The sequence below is a fragment of the Heteronotia binoei genome, chromosome 7 (assembly GCF_032191835.1).
Source record: "Heteronotia binoei isolate CCM8104 ecotype False Entrance Well chromosome 7, APGP_CSIRO_Hbin_v1, whole genome shotgun sequence".
Taxonomy (NCBI): domain Eukaryota; kingdom Metazoa; phylum Chordata; class Lepidosauria; order Squamata; family Gekkonidae; genus Heteronotia; species Heteronotia binoei.
The window spans coordinates 56,182,819-56,203,629 of record NC_083229.1 but is presented as its reverse complement, the minus strand read 5'-3'; the positions used below and the strand labels follow the sequence as shown (position 1 = coordinate 56,203,629).

General features: G+C 44.1%; 1 protein-coding gene across 2 annotated transcripts in view; it reads right to left on the bottom strand.

The window, feature by feature from the left end:
• Positions 1-1,589: 1,589 nt before the first annotated feature.
• SLCO5A1 (solute carrier organic anion transporter family member 5A1) overlaps positions 1,590-20,811 on the bottom strand; it is a 115,696-nt gene continuing 96,474 nt past the window's right edge. For both annotated transcript variants that reach the window (XM_060243663.1, XM_060243664.1), the window contains 4 exons: positions 9,288-9,447; positions 4,706-4,947; positions 2,815-2,879; positions 1,590-2,413 (listed from right to left, as the gene is read on the bottom strand). In XM_060243663.1, coding sequence (XP_060099646.1) covers positions 1,962-2,413; positions 2,815-2,879; positions 4,706-4,947; positions 9,288-9,447 — 919 coding nt within the window. In that variant the 3' untranslated portion in view covers positions 1,590-1,961. The remainder of the gene's footprint in view (positions 2,414-2,814; positions 2,880-4,705; positions 4,948-9,287; positions 9,448-20,811) is intronic.

Genomic DNA, 20,811 nt, shown 5'->3' with positions numbered 1-20,811 from the left:
CTTGAACATTGGTGGCACTTTCACATACTGTTTGCTTCTCCAAGAGTGTTTTGAGTAGTTCTTCCATAGCTAAGAATGATACCATCAATGGACCAGTGAGTGAGTACCACCAGCCCAAGAGAAGCAATTAAAGGCCCAGCTGGACAGGCTGCTGTTTTGGCAATCACAGTAACTGACATGCCCAAGAAATGTGGCTTTGAATTGACACAAGACTGAGTCCTGTGCTGATTAAACAAGACAATTTTGCCACTTGTTTATTTCAGAAGTTGGCAATTTGTAGGCTTGCAATATGATGACTCAGTAAAGGACCTTTGCAAACAGACCTGAAGCAGATGCATTGCATGCTTCATGCACCAATGATTTGCAAAACTGACATCCAGTCTCTAAAGACTACAGCTTTTTGCCTCTTCCCACTTTGCAGCATGAACTATGTCCTTGTATTTCATATACACTGCAACAAAATCTAGTTTTATGGGATGCCATACAGCCTTGAACTCTGGCTGTACCCACTGTTTAATGTACTTTCCCATTATGAAACAGTGCCTAATAATTTTCTTCCAGTCCACAGGTAAAACATTTCTTCCTGAACTGGTTCCTGATGGTTGCAACCCACAAAGATCTGTGAAGCATATAGATATTCAAAGGCCATGTGAATATTCCCTGAGTTTCAGGAATAGCTTGGCCAGTGGCACCAGAGGCAGCTTCTAGAAAATAGGTCACAGAAGCCTTCACTGCATGTGGTGAGTTCATTTGGAAGCCCTTTAATGGCAAGAAGGAAAAACTATCACAATGGAACAAATCCCTTCTCCATTTTTTTGCCTTCTCCATTCAAAGGAACCTGATGCAGTATACCAGCAGGCTGGCAGAGGTAACAGCACAGCAACTTAGCACCTGTAGAACTTTGAAGAAATAAGGGACCACCTTACACTAGTCAAAAGGACATGCCAGTTGGACGTATTCTCATTGATAAATATGTCTCTAGCTTGCACCCTTTAAAAAAGAGGGTCAGAAATTGTTTTTCTGAAGTGGAACTTGAGGGAACAATAAATGTAACTATACAATGAAAGAGCTGGCTTCGTAATAACTTCAGATAAATCCACACTCAATTGTTCAATATTTTCCTCCTTTGAGGTGTTTTAAAAATGAAAACTCACTGCATTATACAAGTACCTGTAATACAGATTCCTTCCAGGTGCCACTTTGTTTTCAATTGAGAGCTTAAGTGTGAATTTGGAAATAAAAGTGGAATAGTTGAATAGTTGCAAGCTAAATCAAAGACAAAGTCTGTCTTAAAACATCAGTTTGTTATGCAAAACCATTACAGTTTTTAACCTGTATGGTAATTAGTTAGTAACCAAGTACTAAACTGAGATGCAGCATTAAAGGTTAAATTAATATTGTGAAGCTAAGGCTATTTGAACATTTCAGACTTTGAGTACTAGTCTATGGCTTCTAGTAGTACTACAGTATGAAAGGACACACTGGGGAGAATTGTACATGTTATGATTCAACACAGCCCACTTTCCGATTCTGCTGAATGAAAGACTTGGGGGAAATAAACACCAGACAGAAGAAAAGCCACTCTGAGATGCATAGGTGAGAGAGTCAGAGTTTAGTTGTGCTTGAAAACAAAACAATAATTTATCTCATCACAGTCATCTTTAGCCTTTCACAGTTTAGGAGCTGTTTCCGCTGTAACACTTGATTTGAACATGTCAAGATTTAGAGGACACAACAGAAGTCCTCAAATACTTTAAAACTCAATTTTTTGAGGGAAGAAGGAGCAACTTGGGTTGGTCTAAGGGAGCCAGCCCTCAGATGAGTCACAGTTCTTTCTGTGCAATATGCTGTGTTATATCATCTTTTGCAGATTAGATTAGGAAAGAGAAGGCACAGGTGTTTCAGAAGGCGCCATACATAAATTACCTACAAAGCAATTTGCTGTTGCCAAAAACTGCAGCTTATATCTCAGCTTCTTCTGCAGTCTTTTCAATGCAGATATTTATTGCTTCTGAAAGGGGTCCAGAATATGTCTGTGCTACATACTGCATTCCACTGCTCAGACCAAGATCTTCAGTACGTTCACTGCGAGAGCTAAAAGTAGGGCAGGATCTAGTCCTTGCACAGTTCTGCTGAATTCCAGCATTAGCCACCAACTCACTCACAGTGTGGATAGACGAAGCCCTCCTCCTATGCCTTAGCAGTTTCTCCTCTTTATACTTCAGTGAGTACCAGGCAAGGGAAATGAACAAGAATCCCAAGCATTTGAGACCCGCTGCTAGTCCAAAATAGACAAAACGAAATGACGTCACATCATACTCCCAACATGAACCTTGCACTCCACACTCCTGCTGCCACAACATGCAGGTTGTGTCTATGACTGCTCCAAAGTAAATTGGTGTAGGAATGTATGCTGAAATAAATTGGAATTGGAGAAGAGTTAGCAAGAGGAGGCTCAAGGTACAGCATTGTAACATGAGTCTATCCTTTCTTAAAAGGGCGCTTTGACTTTAAAAAGCTTATATACTCTGATAGTCTTGTTGGTTCTAAGGCTCTACTGGACTCTCTATCTTGTTAAAGCAGTTCATGTGCTGTAAAAACTAAAATGCTCCAAACATCAGAAAAGGAACAAGAGGCATTGTGAGCAAGATGCTTGTGAACTACTTGGCAAGAAATTAAGGATATATTCAAATTTTAACTAAGCAACTGATCTGAATGAGCACTAAACCTAATGCTGCATCTAATTGTGCTCCTCTCTCATGTGCTTTTGTATCTTCAGTACTGCTTAAAATGGCATTTTGCCTCTGCACTTACCAAGGGTTCTTAACAAGACAAACTGCATCCCAAGGGCAAAAGGCCGCTCCCCATCTTCTACTGACCTGAAAAGACCACAAGAGAGAAAGAGTTAAACTAGGATAATGAAACGGCAAAATATCTGTCTTGAATTTTTAAAAACTTCACCAGCAGCTTGAATAAGCCAACAGGATGAATACATTTGTTGAAATGCCACAAATATTCCAAAAGCAGACACCAAGGCAGTTCAATAGAAAATTAATCTCTGAGCTAACAGAAATGTATCTGTAGCTGAGGAACCACAATGAAAAATGGCTTGTAAAGCCTGCCTTAGTAAATGGGTGTATTGCTTCTATTCCTAATAATTTATTTGTCCCTCTTCAAAGAATTCAGGGCAGGCTAATAAATCCACATCCTAGCACCCTGTCCAATAGAAATCACAAAACTTAAGCACCTCTCTCCATTTTGAAGTTTAAAAAAACCCTCTTGAATAGCGTGATTAATACAATTATACCAGAAGAGGTGAGTATAGCCGAGGCCTTCTATGTAACATATAGGCAAAAAAGATAATGTATCAGTTTATGACGTAGTTAAGAGTGTTGAACTAGGAATGAAAAGGCCCAGGTTTAAACCCCAATTTGCTATGAAACTTAATGACCTTGGATGAAAGTCTCTCTCATCTTAACCTAGGTTGTTGTGAAGATAAAATGGAGGAGAGAACCACATATGCCACTCTAAGCTCCTTACAGGGAGGGCAGACTAGAAATACATAGCTTCATCACTGACTCCCCTCTTTAAAAGAAAGTTATTTTTTATATTTGACATTCCTTCATTTTCTCTGACAGTTTAGGGTTCTGTTTGGCACAACAAAAATGTCTGGTACTGAACAGTTTCTTTTTACAAAGCTATGAAACGCTTTACATAAAACAGTGGCTCACCAAGCCAAGCAGCTGTTTCACACAGTGGCCAACCAGTTTACTTGGAAGGCCAGCAAATGGAACAGAGACCAGTACCTCTTCTAGCTCTAGTTTTCAGTTTTCCTTTATTCACTATGGCTAGTAACTACTGATGGACCTATTCTCCATCAATCTGCCTAACCCCCTTCTAAAGCCATCTGTACTCAATACATCCTCTTGTGAATTTCACAAATTACTCATTAAGTAAAGTCGGGGCTTTATTTGAGCAGGAATGCACAGGAACGCAGTTCCAGCTGGCTTGGTATCAGGGGGTGTGGCCTAATATGCAAATGAGGCACTAGTAGGCTTTTCGTACAAAAAACCCCTATGTTAAATAATGGTGATATCAGGGGGTGTTGCCTAAAATGCAAATGAGTTCCTGCTGGGCTTTTTCTGCAAAGAAAGCCCTGAGTAAAGAAAGTAATTCCTTCATTTCTTCCTGAATCTATGGCTTAGAATCAACTTTATTAGGAGCTCCCAAATTCAAATATTACTGGTCAGGGATAAAAAGTTCTCTGTCCACTTTCAGCAACCCTCTGCTTAGTTGTCCTTTTTCTAAACTGAAAATTTAGCAGCCATGACAAGAATGCTTAGGGCTTCTGTATGATATGTAAGATTTTTTCCAGAAGGAGACATTTGGAAATGTGAATGCTTTTTTTAAAAAAAAGCAATTTATGATATACATGCTGAAGTACAGTAGTCAAATTGAACAGTCCATCAGTCCAGGATCTCAAAAGGTTTTTCAGACAAACTGTTCAGTGGATTCACATACTGTGAACTCATTCCCACTGTACTTCCTATTTCCTTCTTGTATCCAAATATGCCTGAAAAATGGGTGCAAATAACCACCACCACCCTTAACTCAGGAGAGTTAAATATGACTTGCCCAATAACTGATGATGATATAGACACTGACTGCATAGCAGGTGACAGTCAGTGATTCAGACACTTCTCACCTGAGTGTTACTATGATTGCAGATGGCTGGGCACATGCTGTGATAAGTGTAACTATGAAGAGAAAAACAAGGAATGGGATGAGCGTATTGCAGGTTCGATCACACTTTCCAGACACAGCATAACCATTCTCATTGAGATACGTTTTGACAATCACCACTCTTAGCTGGCTGCGCTGTCCCACCGTAGGTGGTGTGATAACTTGTCGACTTTGAACACAGGCACATTCAGTATAATTCCTTATCTGTGAAATGCAAGAGAAGGAGCATCAAACACCAGCATTTCTTGATTGCATTTTTACTAGGAAGTGACACTGACTATAGCTAAGTTTACATGGGCTCCCCAGTTCTGTGTTTGTCTTGTAATGCTAATTCAGAGGGAGAGAAAGGTCTAAACTCCTTTTCCCTCCCACCCACCCACTAATTGCACCCTCCATATGACTGCCGCATATTCAACTACCGCCCATCTCATACTTGAGAAGAGCTAGATTCAAGTCCTGTAGCACCTTAGAAACCAAAAATTTTCACAGTAAAAGCTTTCAAGAGTCAAAGCTCCCTTCATCAGATACTTGAAATTTCCCTTCTCAGTCTTGCAAGAGAGCAACAGGAGAATAATAAAAAAAAATTAAGGGAATCTTGGCAGAGAGGGAGAAAGAGACTGGTGAATAAAGAAGGGGGGAGCCTGCAGGGGGGAATTAAACCACAAACCAGGTTACTTACCAGTCCTCCTGATCATCCAGGGACTGTGGCTGTTGTTACAGCCACGGAGAGCCCTTTTATAAGGGCAGCCAAAGCCTTGCCCATTTTCTGAAAAGGTCAGGGGAGTGCCTGTGAGTTCTATGGTGGCCATGAGCACCACGTTGGAGACCCCTGGGTTAGACAATATTAAAGCTGGATGGATGATGAGATGCTGGCGGATTCACCAGTGTAGGAGAACAAAAACTTGGCAATTCACAGACTAGCAGTTCACAAGCAGGGAAACGAGATCATATTGAAGCAGACCAGGGAGGTTTGCTCCAGCTTGGCAAGTGGGCACTCAGACAAATTTATAATAATAATAATAATTTTTAATTTATATCCCGCCCTCCCCGCTGAGGCAGGCTCAGGGCGGCTTACATGACATAAATACATATTACAATAATACAGCAATAAAATACCCAATTTCATAACAATCAATTAAATATATAATTACATTTAAAACAGCATTTAAACTAATAATTTAAGACTACAGTATGATATGGTGCTACAGTCTTAATATATGCGTGTAAACATAGTTTTTATGCTGATGATACAATGGTTCCACATTAAAAGGCCAGCTGGAAGAGGATGGTCTTGCAGGCCCGGCAGAACTGATTTAGGCTCCGCAAGGCCCGCACCTCTTCTGGTAGCTGGTTCCACCAGTGAGGTGCTGTAATCGAGAAGGCCGCTCCCTTGTCACTTTAAATTTGGCCTCCTGCGGCCCAGGGATTGTCAGCAGATTTTGTGAGCTAGATCTCAGTACTCTCTGGGTTACATATGGGGAGAGATGGTCCATAAGGTAGGCAGGTCCTTGGCCATATAGGGCTTTAAAGGTAATAACCAGCACCTTGTAACAAACTCGGTACACAATTGGCAGCCAGTGCAGTTCCCGCAGCCTAGGCTGTATATGTTCCCATTAACAGTCTGGCTGCCGCGTTCTGCACTAGCTGTAGTTTCCGGGTTTGGCACAGCAGCAGCCCCATGTAGAGGGCATTACAGTAGTCTAACCTCGAGGTGATCATTGCATAGATCACTGTTGCCAGGTCATCACGCTCTAGGAAGGGAGCCAACTGCCTCGCCCGCCTAAGATGAAAAAAGGCGGATTTAGCTGTGGCTGCTATCTGGGCTTCCATTGTCAAAGAAGACTCCAGTAGCACCCCCAGACTCTTGACCCTGTGCACTGCTTTCAGTGGCGCACCATCAAAAGCTGGTAGGGGAATTTCCCCTCCCAGACTGCCACAGCCCAGGCAAAGGACCTCTGTCTTCGCTGGATTCAGCTTCAACCCACTCAGCCTAAGCCAACCTGCCACAGCTTGCAACGCCAGGTCCAGATTTTCAGGGACATCGCCAGTCTGGCTGTCCATCAATAGATAGAGCTGGGTGTCATCAGTATACTGGTGACAACCCAGCCTATATCTCCGGGCAATCTGGGCAAGAGGGCGCATGTAGATGTTAAACATCGGGGAGAGGACTGCCCCCTGAGGCACCCCACAATTAAGTGGGTGTCTCTGGGATAGTTCTCCCCCAATCGCCACCCTTTGTCCCCGACCATCAAGGAAAGAGGAAAGCCACTGCAAGGCCAGCCCCTGAATCCCTGCGTCGGCGAGGCGGCGGGACAGCAGCTGGTGGTCGACCGTATTGTGTTTTAACAATTTATTGATATCATATGGTTATACAACTTAGTTATTTCTTAATTATCTCAATATTAATCCGTATGACATTTCAATCCCCCCTCCCTCCAATGTTGTATTTTAACAATTCATTAATAACCTACGGTTACGATGTTTAGTTATATCTTTTCTATCCCTAACCCATATGATATTTTCAATCCCCCCTCCCTCCGTTATTAGACTTACCCCGAAGTTATATATTTAAATCCAAATATAAAGGTATCCCAAACCCATCAAAACACACTGTCTTTTTCTTCTCATTCATATTAAAAGATTGTCCAATGTCTTTTTACGTTCCATTCTAACTCTATATATTTTTTAAATTTCTTCCACTCCTTTTTAAACACTTCCAGATCATAGTCTCTCAAAGTTCTTGTTAATTTATCCATCTCGCTCCACGATAAAACTTTCACAATCCAGTCCCATTTCTCTGGTATTTTTTCTTATTTCCACAGCTGCGCATACAATGTCCTAGCAGCTGAGAGCAGATACCAAATTAAAGTCCTATCTTCTTTTGGAAATTTTTCTATTTGTAATCCTAGCAGAAAGGTCTCTGCCACTTTCTTGAAGTCATAACCCAAAATTTTAGAAATTTCTTGTTGTATCATCCACCAAAATTTTTTTGCTTTTTCACAGGTCCACCACATATGAAAAAAAGAACCTTCATGGTGCTTACATTTCCAACATCTGTCATGGTGGTCGACCGTATTGAATGCAGCCGATAGGTTTGACAACAACAATCTAGAAAAGCACTAGAATATAGGAAGCCACTAATCTAGGAAAGTATTAGAATATAATGAATGAAATGAGGAGAAAGAGTTTTCCATCATCAGAGGAAACTCAGAGCTCACTCCCTGTTGGTTCAGGATCTGGCCAGGATGAAGACAAAATATTATACCACTTCCAACAGATTGGACCCAGTGCCAGAGAGAGCTAAGATACAAGTGCTGGGCTAAATTGCTCACAGTAGAGTATGGATCTAAACAGCTGCCAAACTTAGCCAGTTTGGTATTGTGGTTAATTGCACAGACTCTTATCTGGGAGAACTGGGTTGATTCCCCACTTCTCCACATGCACCTGCTGGTGTGACCTTGAGTCAGTCACAAGTTCTCACAGAGCTGTTCTGCTCAAGAGCAGTTCTGGGAGAGCTCCTCTCAGCTCCAACTACCTCACAGGGTGTCTGTTGTGGGGAGGGGAAGGGAAAGGAGATTGTGAGCCACTCTGAGACTCCTTCAGGTAGTAAAGGATGAGATATAAATCCAATCTCTTTTCCTCCTAGCCAGCTACCAATACCATCCATGACAACAGGAACCAACTAGAACTACTGTGTATCTGATTAAGGAAGCTTGACTTGAAAAGTTCACCATTATGTGCATAAGTCACAACTCAAAAATCCAAATGTTCTGTTCTCTTGAGGGGAGGGAGCATCCTCATACCATGCTCTGAGAAGAATACCATGCTTTTGAGATATTTATAATATGGAAAAGTCCACTCTTTTCTGAAAAGCAGATTTTAAGATGTTTAAGAAGCCCTTATTTGAAAGCATGAAATTTCCCTACAAGCTAGTAGGAACAGAAAAACTGGATTTCTTAGAGAAATGAGTAGTTGCTCTGATAAAGGACACACTCTCTTTAAACCAAAGTATTGCATTCTGTTTGAGAGCCAGTTTGGTGTATTGATTAAGTGCACAGACTCTTGTCTGGGAGAACCAGGTTTGATTCCCCATTCCTCCACATGCACCTGCTGATGTGACCTTAAGTTCGTCACAAGTTCTCACAAAGCTGTTCGTCACAAGTTCTCACAAAGCTGTTCCTCTCAAGAGCAGTTTCTGTCAGAACTCTCTCAGCTCCACCTACCTCTGTTGCAGGGAAAGGAAGGGAAAGGAGATTGAAAGCCTCTCTGAGACTCCTTTGGGTCATGAAGGGTGGGGTATGAATCCAATCTCCTCTTCATCATCATCATCATCATCCAGGATTTTAAAAAATGTTATTGGTTAAGGCTGGGACAGTTACTTTGAAATGAGGCTCTGATAAACCAACACACAGGGAGCAATGTCAGAATGAACTGCTTACACTAGAAGAAAGTGATGGAGAACCATCACACTGACCCTCTTCACACACGTTTTTCTCACAGAATAACACACATCATATGTGTAGATAGTTGAGTGACAAACTCACCCCTGCAGTATGATTTCCACTGTTGATGCAGCCAGCCAGGCAAGGGTTGAAATATGTGATTCCATCTGATCCACAGACAGGTTCATATTCATGGATTTTACAGCCACAGTTGACATTGCAACTCCCAGTCAGATTCCTATGTGCCATGGTGAGAGTAGGACTACAAAAAGGCAAGTGCAGTGCATGTTAACAGCAGAAAATGATAAACATATGTGAGCATATTCACAACTAGAACAGAAATGTACAGATTGATTTTTTAAAAAATATTATAGATTACAAAGAAATGATGCAGCAATGCATCTTTATCCTAGTGAACTCACACTTTATGTGGCTCTGCAAGTAAGCCACTGCTTGGTAAGTGCTTTGAGTGTGAAGAAGAGCAATGGACAGCAAACATTTATCACTGCACAATCACTGAGACTTGCTGGCAAATATACTGTGGTTCAGTAGCATCTTCAGCTAAATGGACCAGGTGGTAGGTGATGTGAAAACGTTTGCTGAGAAGCCACTACATAGAAAATCCTGACCTTGAGGGAACAATGTTCTGATTAAGGCATATTCATGTGTTTACCCATAATATCATGTATCTAATGTTTGGGAAAATCCAGCAGCAATCAGTTCTTAGGGTCTAGTACAAGAATTCTTTGTGTTTTCCTCAGTTGAAAAAAAAGTAAACTGATAAAGATACAATTAATGCTGCACATTCTGGCATAAATTTAGAACGATATCAACATCACATCAGAATCTATCATACACACATCCATTACAAAGAGCAATTCCTTTTGAGAAAAACAGGTTTCTTACCTGTAACTGATGATCTTCGAGTGGTCATCTGTGCAGTCACACTGATGGGATAAGGCTCCAGCACCGACCTCGATCGGGAAACTTGAAAGCTGTGGATTTCCATGCCGACGTCCCAGTGCGCATGCCCAGAAGCCCCAATGCACATGCCCACTGAGACGGGAGCGGACATCCCGCCAGTTCCTTCGGACCGCTGCGTCAGCCCACAGATGGACTGTCCGCAGAGGGGAAGGAGGGCTGGTAGTGTGACTGCACAGATGACCACTCGAAGATCATCAGTTACAGGTAAGAAACCTGTTTATCTTCTTCGTGGTCTCTGTGCATCACACTGATGGGAGATTAACAAGCCAAATCCTACCTGGAGGAGGGTGCAACGGTCCATCAGCAGGAAATCGTTTGCAGAACCGCACGGCCCACCGAAGACTCCCGGTGTACACGTAAATCCAGCGCATAGTGATTCACGAAGGTATGCGCAGAGGACCAGGTGGCAGCCCTGTCGATGTCCTGGAGCGGAACACACTTCATAAACGCTGCCGAAGTCGCCATGGCTCGGGTGGAGTGAGCTCGAATGGGTCCTGGGAGAGGCTTTTTACTCAGTAGATAACAAAGTCTAATGGTTTCTGTTATCCACTTAGACAGTCTTTGAGACGAAATCCTCTGCCCTAGAGAAGACTGGGCATATGAAACAAAAAGTCTGGAATCCCTTCGAGAGGGGTGCATGCGATGTAGATAGAACGCCAGTGCCCTCTTAAAGTCCAAGGCATGCAGCCTGCGCTCAGCGTCAGTAGCCGGATTAGGGAAGAACACCGGCAAGCAAATCTCCGTGTTCAACTGAAATGACGACACCACCTTGGGGAGAAAGGTGATATCAGGCCGAAGAATCACACCTTCACTGATGAAACACAAATAAGGAGCGTCACATCGAAGAGCTGCAAGCTCACCCACCCATCTTGCAGACGTAATAGCTACTAGGAAGGCCATCTTTCAAGACAACAATTGGAGAGAACAAGCAGCCATCGGTTCGAAGGGCCTTCCTGACAGAGCCCGAAGAACCAAAGATAAGTCCCAAGCTGGAGTAGGCTGTCGCACCGCCGGGTACAATCTAGTAATACCCTTAAGGAACTGCTTAGTATCAGGATGAGTAAAAAAGTCCATCAAGCTGGGAATGATAAGCCGAGATGGCCGCCAAATAAACGCGTAACGATGAAACTGTTAATCCTTTATCCAAAAGGGAAAGCAGAAAATCAAAAATTGTAGGCAAGCCTGCCACAACTGGATCCTGGGAACAACCAGAGGAAAACTGAACGAATTTCGACCACTTATTTGAGTAAGCTTTTCGTTTAGAAGGTTTCCTGCTGTTCAGCATGATGAATTTAGCTCTGTCAGAGAGAGGAGTCACCGGAGGCACCAGGCGGTTGGCTTTAGATATGGAACATCGTGATGTACTACCTGACCTCCATGCGAAAGAAGGAGATCTGGGGCCTGGGGAAAGTGGTGAAACACTCCGTTGGCGAGGCGAAGGACTAGGGGGAGCCAATGTTGTCTGGGCCACCATAGTGTCACGAGGATGCCCACCGGTCCCTCCCCAAGGATCTTCTGTACCACCCTAGTGGTTAAGGGGATAGGAGGAAACATGTACACTCAGTGATGATTCCACGGAACGAGGAGACCATCCCCGAGGGACAAGGGATCCGCCCCTCCCCAGCAGCAGAAGAGTGCGCACTTTCTGTTGTTGCAGGCGGCAAACACATCCAGCACGGGCATCACCCAGCGATGGAAAATGGGTTGCAGGAACTCCCAATTGAGCTCCCACTCGTGAAGCGAGGCTCCCCCCCCCCCCCCCGACTGAGGAAGTCTGTGCAGACGTTCAAGTCTCCCGGAAGGTGAGTAGCCACCAATGACACCCCCATCGAAATGCACATCTCCCATATGTTCAGGGCAAGCAGGCAGAGTCTGCAGGAGACCGTACCTCCCTGTCTGTTCACATATGCCATCGCTGTACTGTTGTCTGTCATGATGGCCACCGTCTTGCCCTTGAAAAATGACTGGATTGCATGGAAAATCGCTAGAAGCTCTAAAAAATTTATGTGGTGGTGCGCATGGTACCTGGGCCATCTGTCCCCAACACATAGACCGTTCATATGCGCACCCCAGCCCCACAGAGAAGCATCCGAGGTTACTGTAACTGACGGGTACTCTCTGTGAAAGGGCGCACCCTCCGTCAAGTGATGCTTCTGTGCCCACCAGGTGAGGGACGACAGGATCTCTGGAGGAATGGTCAATAGACGCAAAGGAGGGTCACGACTGCAACTGAAGTGCGTTAGAAACCAAAGCTGCAGGGTTCTCATACGCATCCTTGCGAAGACCAGAACCAAGGTGGTGGCAGCCATAAGACCCAGAAGCCGCTGGACTTGACAGGCTGTGACCGTTGGATTGCGCTGGAACAAGCGGACTAGATGTATTATATCGTCTGCCCGATTTGGTGAGAGGAAAGCCCTGCAAGCAAGGGAGTCCAGAATAGCACCAATGAACTGAACCCTCTGAGAGGACTGGAGATGCGATTTCTTCTGATTCACCTGCAGGCCCATGTTCCCGCAAAAAGAGGAAAGGTGGTGGTGATGTGCTGCAACAGAGTGTTGCTTGACCCTGCCACCAGGAGCCAGTCGTCTATGTACGGAAACAGGGTTATACCCCGTAAACGTAAATGGGCTGCAATCACCACCATAGTCTTGGTGAAGACCCTGGGGGCCGTGGAGAGGCCAAAGGGCAGCGCATGGTACTGAAAATGGTCTGTTCCAATTGTGAAACGTAGAAACTTCCTGTGGAAAGGATGGATGGAAATATGGAAATACGCGTCCTTTAGGTCCAGCGTAGCCATCCAATCTCCGCGATTGAGAAGAGGGAGAACGTTGGGCAAGGAGGTCATTCTGAATTTGTGGTAGGTGATAAACAAATTCAGAGCTCGAAGGTCCATGAGGGGACGGAGACCCCCATCCCGTTTTGGAACTGCGAAGTAACAGGAGTAGAAGCCGAGACCTCTTTGATTTGGAGGAACCTGTTCGATGGCGTTCTTTAGAAGAAGGGATTGGACTTCTTCTTTTAAGGTGTCTGTGGGGTTGGTGGAGACGAAAGTGGGAGTGGGTGAATTCTGGTAGAACTCGATTACATAACCCCGCCTGATTATGCAGAGGACCCACTGATCTGAGGTGATTTTGGTCCATGCCTGAAAGAATGGAAAGAGGCGGGTATGGTCCATAGCGGAAGGCTGGAATGGGAGAAGGGCCAAAAGGCAGTCAAAGTCCCTGCTTAGGCTGTTTGGGCCCCTTCTGTCGAGACGACTGGGTTGAAGGCGGAGAGTATTTCGGCTTGGCCGTATACGGCGGCTTGGAGAAAGGTGACATAGGCTTAGGGTGCCAGGGTTGATCCAGAGATTTGGAATATGGTTTCCTGTTCCATGGTTTTGGCCATTGTCGCTTAGTTTGAGAGCGAGGTGTAGAGACCCCCAAATTTCTGGACGTCTTGATGCTCTTATCCATCTCCTGCAACACGGTATCTGTAGTCGAGCTGAAAAGACCGGTGCCATCAAATGGCAAATCTTCAATGTAGGCCTGAGTATCTGGTTGGAGGGCTGTGGAACACAACCAGGAATGGCGTCTTAAGGTGATGGCTGTAGTCAAGGTCTTTGCACAGGTATCTCCCAAATGTTTGGCTGAGTTAAGCTGCTGCTTGGCCAGAGTCATTCCCTCCTTTTGGATCTTCTTAAGAGCATTTCTGCTCTGTTGCGGAAGGCTAGGCAGGAGCTTTGAAACCTGATCCCAAAGGGCGTATTGGTATCAACCCATACAGGCTGTGTAGTTGGCAATTTTGACTCCCAGAGACCCAGCTGAATACAGCCTCCTTCCGATGTTATCCAACTTCTTCCCCTCCTTATCAGGGGGAGTAGAGTGAGTCTTCTTCGCCTTGGAGGACGAGGATACCACAACAGAATTCGGTTTAGGGTGATTGTAAAGGAATTCTGCACTGGACTCCTGAATGCGGTACATGTGGTCCAGCCGGCGAGACAATACAGGTGTGGAAACCGGCTTTTCCCACGAGGATTTTGCAGTGTGCAGCATGACGTTGGTAAGGAGTAAAGCTACTGCGGTGGATGTGTCCATCTGGACTATGTGGAAGACATTATCTGTGATGACTGGTTGTGGTTGGACAGTGGTGAGAGACAACGACTGGGCCATTCACTTAATGAGGTCTCCATAGGATTTTAAATCCTCCGACGGTGAAATAGGCTGCTCCTCTGTAATCTTCTGTGATGGGGAGGGTTCCCCCAGTGAGGATGTCTCTTGCTCCTCTTTAGAAGACCCTTCATGGGATCTAGGAGACGTGTCCGGCGAGTCGGAATGCTCAAACAGGTGTGGAGCTGGGGGTGATACAGGGTCCGCAGAGCCAATCTTCGCCCTTTCTGAAGAGACCAGCTGACCATGCTCCCGATGGTGTTTGGTCTGTTCAATATCGGGCGGTTTCGATACCGAAGCCAATGGAGCTCATCTTGGCGGTCGGTATGATGTGCAGGACTGATAGGATGCCTCAGAGGACTGATCCCACTCCATCTGACACGGAGGAAGCCAGGGGAAGGAGGTACGCTCCATACAAGTACTGCCACTGCCTCTGATCCCAGGGGATCTGAGTAGGGGGGCGGTGGTGCGGCAAAAGATTGACCTCTCAGTGTCGCGGAGAGCGGCTTCTCGGGGATCGATCCCATGGTTCTTTCACTCGACACCAAGGAAGTGGGCTTCGAGATCGGAAACTTCGGGCTCGATCCGAAGGACTCCTGTTGGTACCGGAGTGTTGCGCTAGCTCAATCTCCTGGTCTGACTCAGAGGAGATGACTAGTTCCGTCAACATCGACGCGATCGGGGGGCTTGCCTGACGACCCGGTGAGGCAAATAATTTCAGTGGAGGGACGATCGGTGCCGTCGGGTCCGATGGAGAGGTCGGAGAAGCTGGGGAGACAGATTTGCTGTGTTTCGGCTTATCCAGTCTCTTGACCTTCTTTTTCTTCTCTACATGTGATCCCTTATCCTCCTCATGCCGTTTAGCAGGCGTGGAAGATTCCGACATAACAGCCGAGCCCGGGTGCTTGGCGTCAGAAGGGAGATGATCAGTATCGACCGCTGTCGACGTCGATGGTTCAGCGGTAGCGATGGGCTGCTCGGCCCGTTCTGTGATCATCCTTCGAGGGAAAAGTGTCTGCTCCATGAGGGCTGCTGCAAGCCTTGCTACTCTGTTCTTCTTAGTCTGCTTCGAGAACTTGGCGCAATGCAAGCAGGAGTTGCTTCTATGCAGCTCTCCGAGGCACAGCAAACACAGTGAATGCCCGTCTGGTGGGGCTATTTTACTCCCACACTTAGAGCACCTTCTGAAAAATCCCCACCGTCTTTCCATGCGAGGATGGAGGAAAGGACGGGTTGGGGCAGAAGGGAATGGGGAGGGGGTTTTTTTGGAAAACACGGGAAGTTCTTCAGGCCCCCGCTCTCCCCCAAACAAATAACAATCTAACTATTCTAACTAACTAACTACTACTACTAACTATAACAACTACAATTCTAACAAGATTCTATGAATAAAGAAAGTTCACCGACCGAGGCAAGGAAAGATAGACTGATCAGCGCGGCGGTCAGAAAAGAACTGGCGGGATGTCCACTCCCGTCTCAGTGGGCATGCGCAGTGGAGCTTCTGGGCATGCGCACTGGGATGTCGGCACGGAAATCCGCAGCTTTCAAGTTTACCGATCGAGATCGGCACTGGCGCCTTATCCCATCAGTGTGATGCACAGAGACCACAAAGAAGATCTACTCAATTCCTGTTCCAAAAACTCATGAGCCTAATATGTGCCATCTACATGCACACCAGAAAATGAAAAAAATTGGTATGTGCAGAGACAGAAAAAGTAGGTTTCTAGGTAGAGGTTTGGCTCCAGACAACACCAGCAATTTCTACTAATTTTTTCTTCCTCCTGAAGATTCCCTTTGTCATTCTTCAAGGTGCCTTATCTCCCAGGAACAGAATTTTGCAGAGCTTAATGGGCTGTAGGGAAAATAGGGAATTTCCATTCTGCCACCGGAAAATTGAGTCTGGACCTAACCCACAGGATTTGTGAGTTTGCACCTTTCATAGTTGTGAGACCATTAAATAATTCTGATAGCTGAAATGCTGACACTATTAATCCCCGGCAACTCATACATGAAAGGCCTTCATTATCTTTATTAAATGCATTCCTTGATATATATTTGAACCTATTTTTAAATTATTTGTATTTATTATATTGTACTATACCTACATATGCAGTGAGATTTTGCTATGACATGCTGAGAAAACAAAGACAGTTAGTTTTGATTTACCATTAACTCTCATGTGCCATTATCAAACAATGGAGGCGGGAGGGGGGCAGTTAGGCTCCCACTTCTTCTCACCCACCCTCCAGCTTCTAGCACCACTGTCTTGGAGTAGAGGTAGCTGGGTTGGAAACAAATTGGGGACATTGGAAGGGTTGGTGGTGGAGGCTCAAAACCCTTCTGGCCTGCCCACCTGCCTCCAGTGCAAGTTCCACAGTGGTGGGCAGTGGAGGATGTGGCTGCCTGCTCTCTGTTTGGGGGTTTCTATATCCCTCCTGGGTTTTTTTCAGGTTTGGGATTTTCTGCAAACCTCAAGTTTGGAGGTGGAACCCCATCTCTCAACATGACTCTGATTTGTGGATTTAAATTTCTGAAGATGGGGCCATGTAAACGATTAGTTATATTGATAAGAAAGGGAGAGCCATTTTAGCCTGGATTTCACCCTCCATCACAGGATTTTCCTTTATTTTGTTCTTCACTAAGCAGCCATTTTATCTTTCTTCTTTGTTGTTTGTTATTCCTACAGATCTTTAAAACTTGGAGAGATTTATTGGCAGTTTTTTCTGACATAAACTAGTATAAGCTTTTTGGACTAATAGACACTAAAATCAGTGAAGGCAGGAACATTCATACAAGTTCCAGTTTCCTTTTTTATCCACTGGCTAGCAATATCTCTCATATTCTAGGAGCTCTTTCCCTCAGATCACCGACCCCTTCACTGGGAGTTTTCCCTCAGTCTTGACAGGGATGAGCTAACCTTCCCACTTCCCTATCTCGGGATCTTTCTTGATCCTCTCCCACTCTGCTTTGCTTTCTCATTGTTAACTGTCAGTCCTCAACTGCCACTCCAAACTGACTCTCTCAACTGAAGAATTTCCTTTCAATCCCCTCTCACTCAGGGTTGATAGGTTAAAACCTTAACTATTTACTGCAATTATACCTGGGCTCACCCAAAGCCAAGCTAAATGAGCATTTTTCAATTTTTAACATGTTAATTTCAGGAGCATGCATGAGTCCGGGGCTGCAGTATAAGGGACAGAGTGCAATTGCACCCCCATCTGCAAGGTAAGATATATATGAACTCTCCCACATACAATTAACACTTAAAAAAACAGATCCATTCTAACTTGATCCTTAATCATTTAAATTTCTACAATAAAAAGCATCTAATGCTTTTCTCATACAAAAAGAACTCCAGTCCTTCATAATCACTATAATTGCCCTTAGGGCATACATAGAGAAGATACATAGGGAGGTGATAAAGAGGAGAGAGAAAACAAAAATCTTGAACAGTATTTCAAATGTTGTGCAACATACATTTATAGAAAGGCATTACCACACAATACATATTATTTCAAAATCTGTCCTAATAAATTCAAGCATGGAAGCAGACAGATATCATTTTACTCTAGCCAAACAATGAGTAGCTATTTCACTGAGTGATCCTCCAGTCAAGCCCAAGACCACGTTCTTTAGTTACTCCCAGTTCAGATTCTTTCAATATGTACGTTTTTTGTCCTAATATGTCATTTTTCACTCAAACACATTTGCCACTTTCTTGCAGTTTCATCAAGTTGAGATATACAAGTATAATACCAATATACCTTGACTTTTTTTTAAAAAAAAAAAAGGGAGCCACAAAATTATAGGATAGTGACATTAATATTTATTCAGTGCAAATTGATATTAAAGCATTTTGAAAGCTAAAATTGATTAAAAGTACAGAAGAACAAGCCTTAATAAAGAAAAATAAAAGGCTTCTACAACCAAACACATTCAGAGGAAGTAAACCAGTGGGCATTACCTCCTTGGATTTACAAAAAAACACAAAACCCTGAACAACCTTGACAAATCCTTGTGGTATTCAGAGTCTAAAGTATTCAATATTAGTGCTGAAAGATAATACACAGAATGTCCTTGTGTTTTCTGATGATATAGGGAAATTATAGCACATCAGCAAATATAAAGCTGAATGTGTCAACTTAAATTTGCAGAATATTTTTTAATCTGAAGCTTCCAGTAGTTTTCCATTTTCTGCAACCAATTGTGAGCACTCAGAATAAGCAAAAGAAAATCAGAGAAAGAGGGGGAGGTCAGCCATTATCCAGAACTGAAAGCTGCATTTTATACTGAACCATCATTATGAACCATTTTATACTGAACCATCATAGTCATTCTTCACCCTGTTCCCACTATACAAGCACTCCATGTGGTTTTGGGATGTATGCTTGTCAAAAACCAGGCTGTTTATTGTGCTTTGCTTAGATGACAGATAACAGCTTTTTATAAAGATTCTGCATTTGATCCCACACATGATGGAGAAATCCACTTGGCATTTATAGAACACCTATTTGTTTAGGTAATGTATATGCTACCTTTCTAAAGGCATGCTCTACAGACCTACATGTGTATTAGGAACCTAACAGTCCTGAGAAGAAAAATTAGTCTCTTTGCTAAGGGTCTTACTGCTCAAACACAAGACAGATAAATGAGAAGTGTGTTGGATACAATTTCCCTGAGTTGTTCCAAGGTCTGCTAGCTCCTTCTGACTTCAGAGGCACACTGATATGCATACTGACTTTCAAAATACAATTTTAATACAATACCATTTCCCAGCAGTAATGTAAGTTTTATGTGACCATAGAAGGAGGAACATTTTTAATTTTATTTCATTCAAACCCCTGTTCCTCTCCAAAGAGGACCCAGAAAAGTTTACATTGTTCTCAGCTCCATTTTTATAGTTTCAAACTGACAGCTTCTAAATACATTATAGTAGGAATTTAACAAGCCAGCATAATCAATCACGGCTAGATGCGGCAGAAGAGAGAGGACTCTACAAAAGAGAGTCTTTTATTTAGAATATGACCAGCAAAATCCAGTAGCACATAGTAAAATGAAAAACAGAAGCAAGATTAATCCAAAAAATGAAAAGAAAAATCTAGAGATAAACAGAGTTTGGTATATACATGTTGAAGTATTCATAACATCAGGAGGCATGCAGTCTACAAAGTAAAAACAGTTTGCTTACCTGTAACTGATGATCTTCGAGTGGTCATCTGTGCATTCACACCCATGGGGAGAAAGCGCGCCTGCGCTGATCCGATCGGTACTTAACAAGTCAAGGATTTTCACGCTCAGCTCCAGTGGGCATGCGCAAGAACCCCACCACGCGTGCTCACAGAGTGGGCACGGACATCCCGTCAGTTCCTTCTGACCGCTGTATGATCCTAAGGAGTGCCGAAGGACCAACAGCAGTGGGGAAGGAGGGTGGGTAGTGTGAATGCACAGATGACTACTCGAAGATCATCAGTTACAGGTAAGCAACCTGTTTATCTTCTTTGTGGTCTCTGTGCATCACACCCATGGGAGATTAGCAAGCTAGGCCTATGTCTGGAGGAGAGTGCTGGAGGAGGGTGCTGGAGGTCATTCAGACACAGCAGACAGCAGAAGCACATTGCACACTAGAAAAAACACAAGTGTAGATAGACAGTAGAGGCATAGCAGCATGCTGACTGGCCTAGATCGTAGCTCTGTAGATCTGTTGTATAGACCTCTGTGGATCACCTGGTGCAGCAGAGACATGGCTAAGGCCCTAGTTGAGTGACCTCAAGGCAGGTAAAGAGGCAACCCATGGTAAGGGACAGTAGGGCTCAGGATGTCCTGTTAGGCCTCCGGGAAGTCTCTGAGATCTTACAGTTTAGCTTGGAAGAAACTGTGGAGAAGAACAAATTAGTATTGTTTCTAGAGTTGAATGAAGAACACAAAAGGAGGACCCTTTTGATATCCAAAGAAAGGAGACTTTCTTTATTTGCCAACCTACAAAAAGAATGTTTGCAAAAGAGATGTCAGAGTTATAAAGGGAATTCAGACTCTATTTCCAAGAGAAAGAATACCGCTGGAGAGTGGGGAAGAAGTATATTCTCATCATGAAAACAAAGGGTATCATAACATAGAGCCAGTAGTCCAGCTATCCAACCAGTGAGAGAGACAGCCATCAATAACGCTGCTCTCCATGACAAGAAATGAATTGAACCAGTAGCCAGAGGTTTGGAGAGGTTCCCTGGCAGGATTGATAAGAGAAAGGCAGATGCCAAGGTCATTTGGCATAAAGATGAAAGCCGAGGTGGCCTTCAGGAAGTGAGTAATAGAAAAGTGTGAGGATGACCAGTACCCATCAATGGAGGTACAGTGTGCCAAGACGGCCAGGAGGCTGTTCAACCGAAGAGGAGTTGAGTCTGCAGCCCACAATTATGCTAATAGGATGTTCCATATTTGGAAGAAAAGTAGGGGGAGTCTCTGGGACGAGATGATGCAGAAGAGGAAAGTAGCGATGG